This window comes from Pinus tabuliformis, chromosome X (genome assembly GCF_031772625.1).
Source record: "Pinus tabuliformis cultivar Carrire ecotype Pingquan chromosome X, CPIR1, whole genome shotgun sequence".
Taxonomy (NCBI): Eukaryota; Viridiplantae; Streptophyta; class Pinopsida; order Pinales; family Pinaceae; genus Pinus; species Pinus tabuliformis.
Window position 1 is genome coordinate 1,080,011,864 of NC_142308.1, and position 17,279 is coordinate 1,080,029,142.

The 17,279-nt window shown below is 39.5% G+C and overlaps 1 protein-coding gene across 5 annotated transcripts in view; it reads right to left on the minus strand.

The window, feature by feature from the left end:
- Window positions 1-2,213: 2,213 nt before the first annotated feature.
- The window catches only part of LOC149143566 (Calcium-binding EF hand family protein), an 80,616-nt gene continuing 65,550 nt past the window's right edge, over window positions 2,214-17,279 (minus strand). The window contains exons 4-9 of one of the 5 annotated variants that reach the window (XR_016264154.1): window positions 4,393-4,575; window positions 4,177-4,273; window positions 3,406-3,557; window positions 3,194-3,311; window positions 2,980-3,068; window positions 2,214-2,436 (exon numbers count right to left, since the gene is read on the minus strand). Coding sequence is in view for 2 of the 5 variants with exons in the window: in XM_089447097.1 (XP_089303223.1) it covers window positions 3,435-3,557; window positions 4,177-4,273; window positions 4,393-4,575 (403 nt within the window). In the remaining 3 variants the exon portion in view is untranslated. Of the gene's footprint in view, window positions 2,437-2,524; window positions 3,069-3,193; window positions 3,312-3,405; window positions 3,558-4,176; window positions 4,274-4,392; window positions 4,576-17,279 lie in introns of those variants that run through there. The other 4 variants (XR_016264152.1, XR_016264153.1, XM_089447097.1 and 1 more) reach the window with 4 other exon arrangements.

The window sequence follows — 17,279 nt, forward strand, 5'->3', positions numbered from 1 at the left end:
GGGGGAATGTTGACACCTAATCAGAGGGATTGGGTGTACAGTTGTAATTAATGTAAATAAATAATAAAAAAGATAGAGTCATCGGGAGATGAACTGAACAGTCACTCTCTCTTGTATATAATAATGAACAACCTGAATTAATAATATGAGTTTTGATTTGAGGAGTTACCCCCTGGTCTGACAATTTTATTGCTTTAATAAATTATATTTATTTTATTTGTGTTTTTTTCTTCTGTTATTTTTCATATATATATATATATATAATGGTCGAAGGCCTAATGTTAGAATGGAAAACCTCCAAACAAACTTACTATGGCTAAAAGTCTTAATCGCAACTTCTTAACTACAACAAAAACAAAGTGTTGATGGCCAAAAACTGAATCAAAGTGACTCTATGCATCAATTGAGCAGCCATATAGTTGCAACAAAGACAAAGTGTTGATGACCAAAAACTGAATCAAGCAACAAAGACAAAGTATTGATGACCAAAAACTGAATCAAGCAACAAAGACAAAGTGTTGATGACCAAAAACTGAATCAAACTAACTCTATGCAGCAATTGAGCAGCCATATAGTTGAATTGCTCTAATAACAATATAATGAACAAAGTTAATTTATTTATACCTCTTATAACAATAAAACGAACAAAGTTAATTTATTTAAATTTATGCAAATCAAATAGTGCAAAATATTTTGAATATAGTAAAATAATCCATTTTAAGCATAAAAAATATATTTTATAAATGTATGAATGAAGAGTATCTACATTGCAGATGAGGGTTGCTTATATACTAAGCAAGGTACCCTTCCAGAATAGTCATGTCACATGTCTGAAAATAACTCATTATTATTTACTTAATCATTATTAATTTTTTTATATATTATATTCATTACACAATGGATGTGGATTTTGCAAGATCTTGTGATCTGTTTGACCAAATGCTCTCCTTACCCATTCATCCCGACATCCATCATGTGGTCACCCTTCCAGAATAGTCATGTCACATGTCTCTTAATAACTCATTATTATTTACTTAATCATTATTATTATTTTTTTATATATTATATTCATTACACAATGGATGTGGATTTTGCAAGATCTTGTGATCTGTTTGACCAAATGCTCTCCTTACCCATTCATCCCGGCATCCATCATGTGGTCAAAATAGTTATCCCAAGCTTCGTCCAAGCCTGGAAGTAAAGATTGTCCATGTAGGATACTTTTTTGGTACAGTCCATGCAAGGATACTATTTTAAAATTTCAGCCTTCACTTACAATACACTCTTTAACCAGTAAATCACTTTCTAGTTGATTACAAAGGGAAAGCTTTCTCTTACAAGTTAAATAGTTCTAGCAATGCCTTTTTGCATGATAATTCCCTCATTCACAGCAAAAATTGATGATAAGTCCAACAACTGGAATGAACTAATGAGCACTACGAACTTTGAAATATATTTTTGTGCGGTTGTGGTGTATTAATCTTGAATATTACTCCATTCTAAGTCGTAAATTATCTGACATAGGAATAATAGAAATGTTAAATTTCGTGTTTGTTTCCCTACCTGTGGTGAATATGTTTGGTACATTGCAGGTAGACTCTAAAATCTCCCGTAAATAAAGCAGGTGTACTATCGGACTTGTCTCATGGTGAATGTACAGCCTTTCGTACAGTCTGAAACCTATCTATTCCATTTTTACTTCGCATCTTGCTCTTCTCCTTCTGCTCAAATATATATGTGTACACGTTTTGTCTGTTAGCTGACACGTCGGTAGAAAACAATATTACGAATAGGCTATCAATGAATATTTCTCATGCACAACCTTCTGTTGCGTGCTAACTTTTATACATCCCCTCTGCTTGTACAACGAAAATTATCATACATGGATGCTTTCAAGTACATAAGATACTCACATTGCCTCTCCAGAATAGGACATGCCAGTCTTTCGAAACCTGCATGGTGATGGGAAAACTAATATCCAGGAATCCTTTAATTGTTACTCTGATGTGTAGATGCCATCATACAAAACACTCATGTTACTGGGAAAATTAATATACACGGATAAGTTGAAATTCAGCATGTAAAAAAAACTTCAAAATATGTAACCAATAAAACATTTTTATAAAACTGTTCATCAGGAAACATTTCCATTGTATTGATCTGCCTGGCATGGCGCTGTAATGATTGTCATCAAATATATCTACAATATACCATCAGTTAAGATTTAGAGAACACTTATTCTACAGAAACAAGATCAACTTAGATCAAAAATACACTTACAATATCTAAAGATTTCTGATTAATTTATAGAATAACAGATCTACAATAATTATCAAACAAAATCTGAGAAGAGGCATTGGAATGTTAATCCCAGATACAAATCCCCTTCAAGCTTTAATGGAAATGGCATGTTGAAACTTGAAAGTTGAAACTAACCTGCATCAGTAAGAAGGTAGCACATCATCAATTGATTTGCGGAGTGGACATAGATCAATAACACAACAGCAACAGGGCGAATCAAGAATTAATCTTTTGAATCCTTTTTTTCCCCAGTATTGGAATAAATTAAACCGCCATCCACATGTTACACTATGGTGGGTATGCGTAATGGCTACAAGGAATAGGTAAAATATACCTTTGAACTGAGTAAACATTTATTTCAAGTGACAAACACAGGTATGCACGAGGACTAACATGGTGTCTAGGCAAGCAGATACATGTTTACATTTTTCCCAACCATAAGATCGGCTGCCAAAGCCCTCAATAAAAGTGAATAACAATGAGAAATAATATATCAACGTGGCTTCTTATGATAGCCGATAGAAACCACTAACAACTCTACAAAAAGTCAAACTTTGCATGGAAAACCATGTTACAGTGTTACAATTAACCAGCTTCCACTAAATGACTTACTGTGAAAACTGCAACTAAGATTTGGACTATTATTTGCTAAGACGCTAGGTACCTTGGAAACCCTACCCAAAATTGTGCGAAGGAAGATTGATCCCAAGCTAATAGATTGCCTACGTGATCTTCAAATATTGGTACATAACAAAACTTCAGCAGACCTGATGCAAAACATTTAGTATCAGTTATTTTGTGAATGCATTATTCAAAATCATCTTAATATAGGATTACGTTGAGAGCACAAAGGTCACATAGATAGGCCTTGATTGAAGGCAAAGAAGATGACCTTATCAAAATAGATAATAACAATGTTATCTGTAGACTAAGCAATCAAATCACTGCATGGATGGGGTCCCTTGCCCACAAACAAGGGATCTCATACATCAATTTGGTGTTTAGCTAGGCTGTGACATTCAAATTAGACATCATCATCATCATTATTAAAAAAACGAGCGTAACAAATAAATGGCTTTATCTGAAAAGGAAGGAAACTTAAACCTTGAAACTTCCCAATTAGTCCAAAGATTTTAACGGAATTCGTCATGGTAATCATCTTCATCATCTTCATCAGTGAATATGGCACTATAGAAAACATACGGGTGGTCTAGCATCTCTTTCAAACTCAGACGCCCATCTTTGTCAGCATCAGCCTGTCATGGTAGAAATATAAGAAATCAACACAAAAATCCATGTCCAAGAAATTTAAGCCCAGTCCTGCTGGAAAGCAAATCAATAAATGCAAAATAAAACTGCTAATCAAAAGATAATCAAAAAAGAAACTAGTAATATTCAAATGTCAGACTTTAATAGCAAGTAAAAGGGACAAGATTTTAGAATGCAAGGAAAGCTTATTGACAAGATTTTAGAATGCAAGGAAAGCTTAAAATGGAAAAGCTGCAAAATCATCTTGAAAAGGAAACAAAACACATGTACGTATGTATTCAATAGAAATAGGGGGTTGACATTCCATTGATCACATTTTGTCACTAACGCAAAGCTAACACAAGTTCTCAACTTCAGTTAACATTCTTAGAAAAGAGATTCATCTATATAAATTCCTTGTGCCCTTGCATTGCACAGGCACATCAAATCTTGTTATTTTCTGTTTATTCCAATTAGAAAGAACACAAGTGTGAAAAAACAACTTCATATGTATACCTCCTTGAGACAAACAGTAGGAAAGAAAATAGCATGACAAAATTACTGTCACTAATTAAACAAAATATAGGGAGATGACAATGGCAGAGCACTGATCAGGAAAAATCCAACCTGCATTATCATATAATCTGCCTGCTGTTTCGCATAGTATTCCTCTCCTGGATGCAGCCTGTTAATAACAGGCTGCAACTCATTTTCCATCAAAAACCTAGTCATAACATTGCAGCGAGATTAGTAACAAGACAGTACATTACCTTGAATGCAAGAACCATCTAAAATGCAATGTTTGATATCCCAAATTTAAAGCGCTTTTTGTCATAAGCATACCCATCATGATTCTTGTCAAGTTCCGTAAACAACTTCTTTGCTTCTGCCTCTCTCGTGGACTCATAGTCGTGGGAAACATGGGACTCATTGAAAATGTTTTCCCCGTAATTGCTTATGAGGCTGTATAATCCATGATAGAATTCTGGGAAATTCAGCCTCCCATCTTTATCACTATCTCGTTCCCTACAGGGAAATAAAAATTAGAAGGCTTAGATCATTACAATTTATAAAATGGATCCAGATTCGAAGAGAATTCAGAAAGATGTGACAGCAGCAAGATGAAGTTCAATACTAACCAGACCTCAATTTTACTACTATATTATCACTCGTACAAGTATATATGCTTTGTACATATCAGGAGTTGAATGAGTAGACAACCCAATGAAGAAACTTATAGACAATTTCAGTACTACATTTGTCTGTGATATTTGTATAACTTCAATAACTGAAACTTTATATGTATGAGCAATCTAAATAAGTCAAAACCAATGCTAATAATATGTTCATGAAAATCAATAGGCATCAGTTATATGTGAAATTTTCCCTAACCCTAGGTGGCTGCTATCCTAATATTCCATTAATTTAATAACTCAGAAATTAATTTAATTAACAGAAGAAATTAATTTATAAATATTGCAACAATCACACAATAACTGGAAATCATAAACTGCAGATAACTGGAAATAATAAACAGCAGAAGCATAAAACAATTCACACATACAAGTAATTTTTCTCGTTCAAATCTGCTTATCATTCAATTAATAAAATCTTACGAAGCATTACACCTCATATTGTATGAGGTTCCACTTTGTGATGTTCATCACATTGATGGAGATTTGCTCCTGGTTCCCTGGGGGTCTTTGGCTTGGGGGAATCTCACTTCCTGTTTGGATGATTGTGCCAGCTGCTTAGTGGTCTTCTCACATGTGCTTGCTTTGTTGATCATCCTTTATGTAGAATTTCCACGAAATTCTGATCTGCTGATAAGAACAATCTGAAAAACACTTTCTTTTCTTACAAACACAGAATTTATCTACTCAATTTGCAGCGGAATTAGGAACAAAAATAAACCACAGTTACACAATTCAGGACAATTTTTATACTAGGGAACCCAACTGGGGAAACCCTCTCCTTGATGAGAATTTTATTGATAGAAAAACTGACCAATAGATCTTTTACAAAATACAACTGTTTCAGTCTGAAAAACACACTTGTCTCTCCTGCTTGTTCTAAGCTTGAAACCCTTGCAAGATTGCTGATCTCTGCTGCTCTCTACCAACCTGTGCACAAGCTTCTCATGCACACTCTTCCTATCACAAGCTCCACGCACAAATTTGTGTTTCCTATTGCTTGGTCTCATCAACTCGTGGTCACCAAAACAATGATTAAACGTGTGCCTTCGTTCCTTCTTTTAAAGGCAATTTGAATGGTTAAAATTAGTGAGTTTTCTAATTAAGGAATTGAACTGAAGTTTTTCTAGTTAACAAAAGTCAATAGAACTAGTTAACTGGATCCTCCTAAAATTTAGGAGGCTAACTCCGCTTAAGCTTTCAGTTCCCAATTTAACTCACTAGAAGATCAAAACTTGAAATTCAACGTCAACACATCAGTTAACTGCCTTATGCACTCTTAATTTTTAGGGAACTGCTAAATTTTAAGAACTCGACCTTGACTCCTTGGATTAAGGCACAAACCAAGGAATCACTTTTCTCGCTAATTTTCAACACTCCCTCTTAGCGAGGAAGGTGTTCTGGGAGAACCTCATCCACCTAGATCTGTCTTCAACTCTACCAAGTTCTTTGTTGTTGTAGTTGCTCCCTCTGAACTAGAAGGCTTCCCTACTTTCTTTTGCGGAACCTGCTTTGAAGACCTGTTCTTTCCCACCATACTCTGCGAGCACTGCTCCTCCTATTCATCATCCTGCTGGTCAGCCCAACTGCCAACAGCTTTGACTCACTCTGAGATATCGGTTGAAGCTCCATCTTGAGAGCTTTATCCTGCTCTCACTCAACCATCACTTCTCTACTCTGTGCACTTTCTGCCTTGTTGCTCAAAGTTGCTCCCTCTGAAGGCATGCATGTCCAGCACCACAATCTGCCACTATCAATGATCACAGCTCCTTTTGTGTCACTTAACTTTGGCTCACTGATCTGCCCACTAGCAACCTTCTAGCTCCATTAAGAAGTTTGCACATAGGGTCTACTGGATCTTCCCTAAACGAGGACTCCATCAATCTGCCTCCTAACAGCCCATCGCTCCTTTCATGCATATTGTACTTGAGGTCTTCAAGTTGCTGCATACTGTCACTCAGCCCTCCAGATTTTCCCTATCTTTGTGACATATCAATTGCTACTGTCACTCTTCTTAGGGATTTCAGATCTTCTCACACAGTCACTCCTTGACTGATCTACGACTTCTGCAATGAGCACTCTTATCTTTGATTTATCAAACACCAAACTAGTGAACTAGGGCAGCAAGACCAACCCACTTGACTGCTCTTGGTTGCTGCAAAAGCCAATCCTTAGGGTATCAAAATACAGCCCACTTGTTGTGACAAGTCTGCCACTTGTCCACAACACTTAGGGCAACTAGACAACCACTAACAGGCCTCCAACACACTGTACATAGGCTGCTATAGAACTGTTGTTCAATACTCTGAACAACCCTCATCACCTAGCATTCAATCAACATAAAACTTGGAAGCAGAATCACCAACCTAAGATCAAACCTCCTTCTCCTTATGCAAGATGCACTTGTGATGACCCTTAAATTTGTTCCAACTGCTCTGATACCATGATACTCAATTTGCAGCAGAATTAGGAACAGAAATAAAACACAGCCACACAATTCAAGACAACTTTTTTTACTAAGGAACCCAACTGGGAAAACCCTTTGTTTGATGAGCGTTTTATTGATAGAAAAACTGACCAATATATCTCTTACAAAATACAATTGTTTCAATCTGAAAGACACACTTGTCTTTCCTGTTCTAAGCTTGAAATCCTTGCAAGATTGCTGATCTCTATTGCCCTCTACCAACCTGTGCACAAGCTTCTCTTGTACACTCTTCCTCTCACAAGCTCCACGCACAAACTTGTGCTTCCTATTGCTTGGTCTCACCAACTGGTGCTCCCAAAACAATGATTAAACTTGTGCCTTTGTTCCTTCTTTTAAAGGCAATTTTAATGGCTAAAATTAGTGAGTTTTCCAATTAAGGAATTGAACTGGAGCTTTTCTAGTTAACACAAGCCAACAGAATTAGTTAACTAGATCCTCCTAAGATTTAGGATGCTAACTCCACTTAAGCTTTCAGTTCCCAATTTAACTCACACTAAAAGATCAAAACTTGATGTTCCTAATTTTTAGGGAAACTCCTAAATTTTAGGAACTCAACCATGCACAAAAAGGAACTCGACTTTGACTCATTGAATTAAGGCATAAATCAAGGAAACACTTTTCTCGCTAATTTTCAACACTTTAGTTGCACTTATGGATAGTTGTGGAGCATAGTATCTCATTATGTTGTGATTTGAATATGGATGATGGTTCTAGGCTTCTAGTCGCCCAAGGGGTTAGTTGATGGTGTTAGGAGGTAGATGCTGATGACGTTGGTATCACTAGGAGGGTGATCTTTAAACTGCCTTGGACAATTCATCACAACAGATCTGGTAAAATTATGCTTAAAATGTGAAATTTGCACTATGAGAGTTTAATTCTCCTTAGATTTTTGGATCAGTAAATTATTGTTTATTGCATATGCATGCAAATTATAATTTTGCAAATAATAGAGGAGCGAAATAGAACTCACAAACCACAAATTAACACAAAATATAAACTAGGAAACCCTTTCGGGAGAAAACCAAGTTGGAAGGTGAGATTGCTCTGCTCTCTTTCTCTAAATGGAAAATGGATGCAAGTACAAAGAAGCGAGGCTTGTGGCTCGTGCGCTGCTACATGCACAAATCCTCTCTAATTGCCCTCTCCTTATCCATTCTCGGCTACTCTACTCATCCATGGAATAGAATGCACTCTAATAGCATGGAACCCCTTTTCCTCTTAGTGGCCTAGTTATAACCTGTGTTGCACAAGTTTGCGAACCTGTCCCGAGTTCCCATCCCCATGTTCTGGATGCTGGAACGAGTACCTCTAAGACAAACCCTAAGGAAACAAGTTCAGCTCGCAAGAACCCGACACTTCGCATACCTTAGACGGGTCCATCCCATGTAGTGGGTGCGTCGAACCTCGATAATGTGTGCTTGGCAGGTTCATCAGAGGCGGAGGGTGCTAAGACACATGGGACAGCAGCAAGATATGGCAAGGCTAAGGGGACAGCAGCAAGGTATACCATCACTGTTAGGGACAGCAGCTACAGGAATATATATAGGCAGCAGTGGCAAGGGACAACTGAATAGTAAATGGGACAGCAAAGGAATGCTAAGGCAATGTTCAATGGGACAGCGGCATGATGAGACAAAACAATAATGGCACAGCAATGACATTGTGCAGCAGTGGCACAATGGGACAACAATGACATTGTGCAGCAGTGGCACAATCGGACAGAAAGCATGAACAGCAGCAATCATGTGCAGCATGGCAAGCATGGATAGCATGGTGCAGCATGGCAAGCATGGACAGCATGGCAAGCATGGTGCAGCATTGCAAGCATGGACAACATGGATAGCAGTGGCAAGCATGGTGCTGCAAGCACATGAGACAAGATGTATGACAACATGGTTCAACAATGACACATGGGACAGCAGTGCAGCATAAGGTGCAGCAATATGATGTGTACATACTATAGCATGGTCATGAGGTGCAGCATTATGATGATGGGTGCAGCATGGTGCAGCACGGTGAGGTGCAGCGTGATGATGAGATGTAGCACAATGATAGGTGAAGGAGTCACCTTCAAGAATCAGTTGAAGTAGCATGCCTTCAACTGATCTCATGTATCATCTTCTTAGAGATGATCTATGCTCTTATCTAGATAAGTCAAAGTGTTGGCTTCTGTTGTAAATGTACTCTCTCTCTCTATCTCTCTCTCTGTGCTGAACTATTGAAGAACATATAAGAAGAATTGATCAAGGGTTTCCCCACATTGGGGTTTGTCTCTGGCTAGCGCCACATCTTGTGTCCTCTTGTCTTGGCTTGTCACCTGCGATTTATGTCTATGTTCTATCTGCAGTTTACTTTAATGTTGATGTAATTGCTAATCTGGAAAAGATATTGAGCTAACTGTGAAAATTGAAATAAATTGCTCTAAGCATAGAACATACCTAAAATTAACATGGTATGAGAGCTGAGGTGAAGACAAAGCCCAAGCAAGAGTGAAAGACCAATCACCAAAGACAGTTGGGTAAGGACAAAAGGATCAATGGATTCCTCATCCCTCTTCAAATTCACCAAGGGTGAAGTCGAAGCAGTAAATACTAAATATTATTCAAGTGGTGCAGCGGAAGCATCTGATGGCCCACCTAAAGATCACTTCAATGGGAAGTCCGAATCTAAGGGTGGAAGGAAAGACAGATGCCTTGTTTGTAATAAGTTCGACTATTATGCGAAGGAGTGTCCGAGGTAGGGACACATCACTTGATGATGATAACAATCATTCCAGGGACATCTTCAATGATCGGAGGAATGACAAGTAATGCGGGTCATCAAGGAAATAGCCAAATCTTCAAAGAAAACAAGGAACCCCTGGTATGAAGAATCAAATGTTGTTTCTAATAAGATAAAGAAGCATTTTCTTATATTGGCCCTGTCATTCAGACTCTTTGGGAATCTGGCTTATTGATTGTAGTGCTTCAAGGCATTTCATCGGATCGAAGGGTGCTCTCTCTGATTTGGTAGAGATGGAAACAATCGTGGGATGATACTTGGAGTCGATGCCACCTATCCCAGAAAGGGTGTAGGGAATGTTACCCCTCAATTGAATGAGGGTAACTCGATTCATTTACAAAATCTGTTAAATGTACCTGATCACAAGAAGATCCTGGTGTCCATTTCGGCAATGGAAGTCAAAGGTGTCAGGGTGGCATTCATTGATGGAAAGGTACATGTTTGAAAATAGAATTTTCAAAGATGCTTTTGAGTTCAGGGTTGTATCAAGTTGCAAGATGGTCCATTGGGGACCATGTCAATTTACACATCTCATCTATAGCACCGGAGGTCTACTTATAGGGCCCTACCCGATGTGAGTCAAATGGTAACTCGGATGCCTGAATTCAAGAAGAGCATGAAGGCACATGTCTGAGATGTACCGAAAGAAATCTTAAAAGGGGACCATTCCCCTCATGTAGCAGGTCCACAAGTTTGGAACAACCCGAGGGGTTTGAGATTCGTGATCGAAAATCTCATGCATGCAGGTGGAAGTAAGCCCTCTATGGCTTGAAGCAAAATACCCAGACGTAGTATGAGAGGATTGATCGTTGTTTGATGAAGCTAAGATTCGCTAGGAGTGAAGCCGATCCAAACCATTGCTTGAAGGTTGTAGATGATAGACCTCTCATACCGGCACCTTCTGAGGACAACCTCTTTCTGACAGGTGCAGACCCTCCCATTTGCAGAAGTAAGAGGAGTTGGATTCTGGATGTGGAATGGTAAACTGCAAGCCGGTGACTACCTCGAGGATCTTAACTTTCAAAAGTTATGTGGTAGTGATGCCGGACCAGCTTTGGGAAATGCCTCTGAGTTTCATAAACTCATTTGCATTGATGTTCTTGGTGAACTTCCTTCCGGATATATGTTTTGCAATTAGCATGTTGGGCTCATATTTTGTTTGAGCCTCACTAGATTGGTGACAAGAATCTTCTCAGATATCTTCGGGGCACAATCTCTCATGGATTGAGATACACTGCCGGAAATATGAAGTTGCTTGATTATTCGAATGTTGACTGGGCAGGCAATGTGGAGGATCTCAAGAGCACTCCTGAGTGTTGATTCTCTTTGGGTTCTACTCGATATCCTAGATGAGAAAGAAGCAGAAAATAGTTGCTTTGAGCACCGATGAGACCGAATACATAGCTACGAGTATGATCTCGTGTGAAGTTGCCTGGTTGTGGAAGCTCCTTAGTGAGTTGTTTGTATACATGATGGATACCACCGTGATCCTCTGTGTCAACTAGGGGGGGATTTGATTGTTGAGGAATCCCGTATTCTATGATTGCTCTAGTATATAGACATCAGATACTACCTTATCTGGGATATGGTACGTCAATGAGCGAGGAGGCTCTATCGCATTAAGACTGATGTACAGGTCCCAGACATTCTGTCAAAGCCCCGGGAAAAGGTCAAATTTGTGACTTTCCCGAACGACTTGGAGTTGTTGTGAGACCCTCTTATGAGGGTCCTGCATGATGCATGCATTAAGCTCTGGGAGCTCCGGGGGGCTTGGGGTACTTCTTGGAGACCTTCTTATGAGGGTCTTGCATGTTGCATGCATTGAGCTCTGGGAGTTCCAGGGGGCTTGGGGTACTTATTGGAGCAACAAGCGACCATAGGGCGACACACTCTTGTGGTTTGAGTCACTCTCTTCTGATATTGATCTGGGATCAATGAAATTGACTTCGGGTCAGTAGAGAATGGTTTGGATCAGTATGAGTGGTTTGAGTCACTCTCTTGTGATATTGATCTGGGATCAATGAAATTGACTTCGGGTCAGTAAGAGTGGTATGACACACTCTCTTCATATGGAACTGACTTCGGGTCAGTAGAGAATGTTACGAGACATTCTCGATCAATTCTTCTTCTTCATGGTTCAACAGAGTAGAGCAGAGTAGAGCAGAGCAGGGCAGGGCACTGATGGCAAAGATAGTATAGTCAAACAGATGGATCAGCGAATGGAGTTCTCCCTAGTTGAGAGGGAGTGTTAAAATTGGCAACTAGAGCCAAACTCCATGTGGGTCATCTTATTTATGGTAGTTGATATTTGTCTTTAATCCCTCTCATTGGGAGGTGTAGGATTGATCTAAAAATCATCCAATTCCAATAAGTATTCATGGAGTTATGAATTTATTTGTGTTATAAGACAATTCGTCAAAGGTCGGCCAGCGACCAAATAAACCCCACATGTGCTCAATGTTTTAGTATAAAAGGAGATGACTTGAGAGTCATTTCACATACACTTCTATCTTGATTTCTCTCCACTTGTCTTGGGTTTTAGTGGAAGAGAAATCTAGGAGAAGAAGCCCTAGAGTTGGAGGAAAAGAGGCTGCCCTAGCTGCAACAAAGAAGGCAGGCCAACAAAGTGATGGAAGGGTTCTATGCGTGGACCTAAAGGTAGCCCTAAATGTTCTCCTAAAGGCAGCCCTAACGCAGTCCTAAGGTAGCCCTAACGCAGTCCTAAGGCAGCCCTAACGTTGTCCTAAAGGCAACCCTAACGCAGTCCAAGAAGGCAGCCCTAAATGCTATCCTAAGGCAGCCCCAACCTACGCTATCTCAAGGGTATCCTAGCTGTTGTTAAGATGAAGATAGACATTGTCCTAAACATACCAATGGTGCCCTAGCCGCAGGCATATGGTGCCCTAGATGCAAGCCTAATGCGCTAAAAGGGAGGACTGTTTTAAGGCCTAAAACAAGGCACCAAGCAGCTGAAAGGAGGCCGAGGGTAGGCCGAGTTAAAGAAGGGTTGTTTGGGGCAGCGAAAAGGTGGGTTGTAGGTGACAGCGTGGGACTGTGGTAGGCCGCAGTCCTAACCACCTCAAAACAGGGACAGCATGGAGAGTTTGAGGGCTCAAACATGCCCAAGACAACAGTGCTAGTAAATGGGACAGCTGGGCTACATGGTGCTACTAAGACACATGGGACAACAGCAAGGTATGGCAAGGCTAAGGGGACAACAACAAGGGGACAGCAGCAAGGTATAGCATGACTGTTAGGGATAGCAATTACAGCAATATATCTAGGCAGCAGGGGCAAGGGACAGTTGCATAGTAAATGGGGCAGCAAAGGAATGCTAAGGCAATGTTCAATGGGACAGCAGCATGATGAGACAGAACAATAATGGGACAGCGATGACATTGTGCAGCAGTGGCACAATGGGACAGCAATGACATTGTGCAGCGGTGGCACAATGGGACAACAAGCATGGATAGCATGGACAACATGGTGTAGCATGGCAAGCATGGACAGCATGGCAAGCATGTTGTAGCATGGCAACCATGGACAACATGGATAGCAGCGGCAAGCATGGTGCTGCAAGCACATGAAACATGTTGTATGACAACATGGTTCAACAATGACACATGGGACAGCAGTGCAGCATAAGGTGCAGCAATATGATGTACAGCATGGTCATGAGGTCCAGCATTATAATGATGGGTGCAGCACAGTGAGGTGCAGCATGATGATGAGATGCAGCACAATGATCGGTGGAGTCACCTTGGAGAATCAGTTGAAGCAACATGTCTTCAACTGATCTCATGTATCATCCTCTTAGAGATGATCTATGCTCTTATCTAGATAAGTCAAAGTGTTGACTTTTGTTGTAAATGTACTATCTCTCTCTCTCTGCTGAACTATTGAAGAACATATAAGAAGAATTGATCAAGGGTTTCCCCACATTGGGGTTTGTCCCTAGCTAGCACCACATCTTGTGTCCTCTTGTCTTGGCTTGTCTTCTGTGATTTATGTTTATGTTCTATCTGCAGTTTACTTTAATGATGATGTGATTGCTAATCTGGAAAAGATATTGAGCTAACTGTGAAAATTGAAATAAATTGCTCTAAGCATAGAACATACCTAAAATTAACACTATCTCATCTGATACCTCAAAGAGTATCGGATGCCAAATTATTACCCGACCCTCCATTCTATCTTCCCAGGTGAAGACCAGAATGATGTGTCTATCTCTCCCTCTCAATTAGGGAGGACATATCTATCCCAATAAAGGAATGTACTCATTCCTACAGAAGGAATGTACCTAAGCCCCCTCTTGGCTTAGGAATTTTCAAGTTTCTTCCATGTAAGAAATTTCTTTCCAAACTCCCTCTTAATTAGGGACCTACAGTAGCTCCTCAGCTTCTTAAAGAACTCCTTCCTTCGATGTCATGACTTTCTTTGTCACGGAGTCTTCATCTTTTGGGACTTCTTCATAGAGCATAAACCATCCATCACTTTCATCCATGAGTCAGTCAAGTCATCATTCCTCTTATCAAAAAGTGATCTATCAGTCTATTTCTGGCATTGCTCCATGTTATGTTACCTTCATCATGCTTTCTTCTTCGGAATAATCTTGCATCCTTCTACATGGTTCTCTTGGAAGACATCCATAGTTCTTCCCTTTGGTAGCCCTGCATAAGCCCATCCAAATAATAGTTCATAAATAATGAATCACTTAAACCATAATTACCTTTGTGATGGTCTTCATCATGACATCTTCCTGTAGGCATCAGCGTCTAGCGTACATGTTGATACATCTCCTAAAGATATGTATAGTCAAGGGTCTCTATCTTTTCCAAACTTCCATCAAAGTCTTCATATCTTTCTGGGAGATATCATAGTCAAATCTTCTTGGTCTTTCGGATGTTGACTACCTTTACCATTGTTGCTTAGTCCACGATCTCTTCCTTTCTTTCTTCACATATTTCATTCCCAGGAATTATGTAACCTTCTTTGGTACAGCCTGGGCCCTGATCATCCCAAGCTAATTGTTGAAAGGCCACTATATCCATTGGTTTTCCTATCGTGTAACTAAGTTTTACAAGGGGGTGTTCTCTTTGGTCCAAGTCTAGATTGTCATAGGATGTTTTGTTTCATTGTTAAAGTTTAAACATCTTTATTCACTGTGGCATAACAAAATATTTTTCATGCTCGTAGACTTCATAACCTTCCTCCAGAAGGGGAGTGTTCACCATTACAGAGATGTAGGATAGATCCTTTATTAGATGACTTAAACTAGAAGAGCCTAGAAGGATTATTTTTGGTTCAAAGGCAGAGGAACGAGTCATTATTGAAATGGTAGATGAAATTCCACCAGTTAACACCAATCTTCCTTTGACCAATCCTTTTGATTTGGTATTCCTTAGGGTGGGTGATATCTTTTTGTGAACCTTTTTCACTCTTCGATCATTCTCATCAATGTCTGGTGAGGGTGGAGGTTGTAATGTGGGCGAGATTGAATCCTCCTCATTGAGTGTTCTAGGGATTTCCTCTGTGATGTCTTCCTTACCATCGATCAGTGTGATAGGACCAACTTCCTCCACATCTACATCTACAACTCTTTTAGTGTGGCGTATCATCGGTTGTGCTAATAACCACAGTTGGTCTCCCTAGTCTCTTAGTGTCCCTACCCCCAACTGGATTTGTCTTTAGTGCTGGGAAAAATCAAAGCTCGCAACCTGGAGTTGAGTGGTTTATACCAAGCTCTATTGTACCAACAATTAATGTACCTTTATCGAGCATTGGTCAATCATCTTTGTGGGGTGGGGGAGTAGGGAGGTCTATGCATGTTCCTAGCAATGTCAGGTGCAGTAATGTTTTCGAAGGATTTAATAATTCATGGGGAAATCAATCATTAGGAGGAACGTTATTCCCTAGAAGCCCTAATGCATTTGGAAATTGGGAGTAACCATACAGTTGGAGGCAATATCCTCATCAGTGCCTTTTACTCTGAAGATGTCCCTACACCCAGGGGTGCTTTCACTCTTGGGAGTTATGCTCCCATAGCTAGATATGGTCCCATTGGTAGGCCTTTGGGAGTTTCTTTGTCCCTGGGGGAAATCCCTCTAGAGGCAATAATCCTTTTGGTAGTACCTTTGCCCCAAGGCCCCGAAACCCTGGGAGTAATAATCCCGTTGTTAGCCATTAAACCTCTGGAAATCAATCTATGGGAGCACCACATGGTTTGTCTAGGGTGCAATCTCTTCCCCCTAATCCATTTGTTGGATTTTAAGCACAATCATAGGATCTAAGAGTGAAAAAATACTAGACTAGCTACCTCTAAGACAAGAAAGAATAGAGAATGAAACTTCTAAGAAATTGACTAATGAACTAAGGAGACGACTCAAATTACTCATAAAATCTGAAGATGTGTTATTATTGAACATGAATACAATATATAGACTCTTCAAGAGGAAAAACCAATTTGAATTAGGTTGGGGTTCCATGAGCATACACTCAATGAACTACAAAGGCCACTTAAACTACTTGGCAAGTGACTCTAATTTAGACTAGGAGACTCAAAAATAGCAACATATCATAAAATGGAGTAAACTGGAAGTGGAGTTATAAATAAACTAGTGTAGGTTTAAGTTTTTAACCCTATACAAAAATTACTTGCAAATGAATTCTTAAAAACAAAAAATATACAATGGTAAGAACATAAAAATATACACAGAGATTTTCTCCTGGAACCCGAAACCAAGGAAATCAGATTGATTTTTCATTATATGCCTTTCAATGTTACAATACATTATATACATGTTGAAGCGTTCATAAACCCTAACCCATTAACCTTGGATTAGAACATAACTATAGTTCCCTGCTAGCTGCTACAAAGTAGGGAGGAAGTGTGTACTCACTCTAGGAAAGCCTATGCATGCTGCAGTACAGATTAATGGGGTGGAATTATCCATATTATCTTCGAACCAATGTCCAATCAACAACACATGTCATCCTAGGTGGCAACCCCGCTAAAAATAGACCTAATAAAATAAAAATTAAAAATAGAAAATGTACCATATTATAGGGAATGTCTAGTAGTGAATGAAAAATGGTCATATGTGCCCCTAATATATAGAAGAGGGTCTAATGATGGCCAGTGTGCAGGCCCTGTTACCCACCAAAAGAGGGTAACCCATAGGAGGATTTTTTTCTCCTAATTTGACAACCAGCCAGTAGCCTCATGATGGTCAGCACATAGCATGATGCTAGAATTATTCACCTATTTC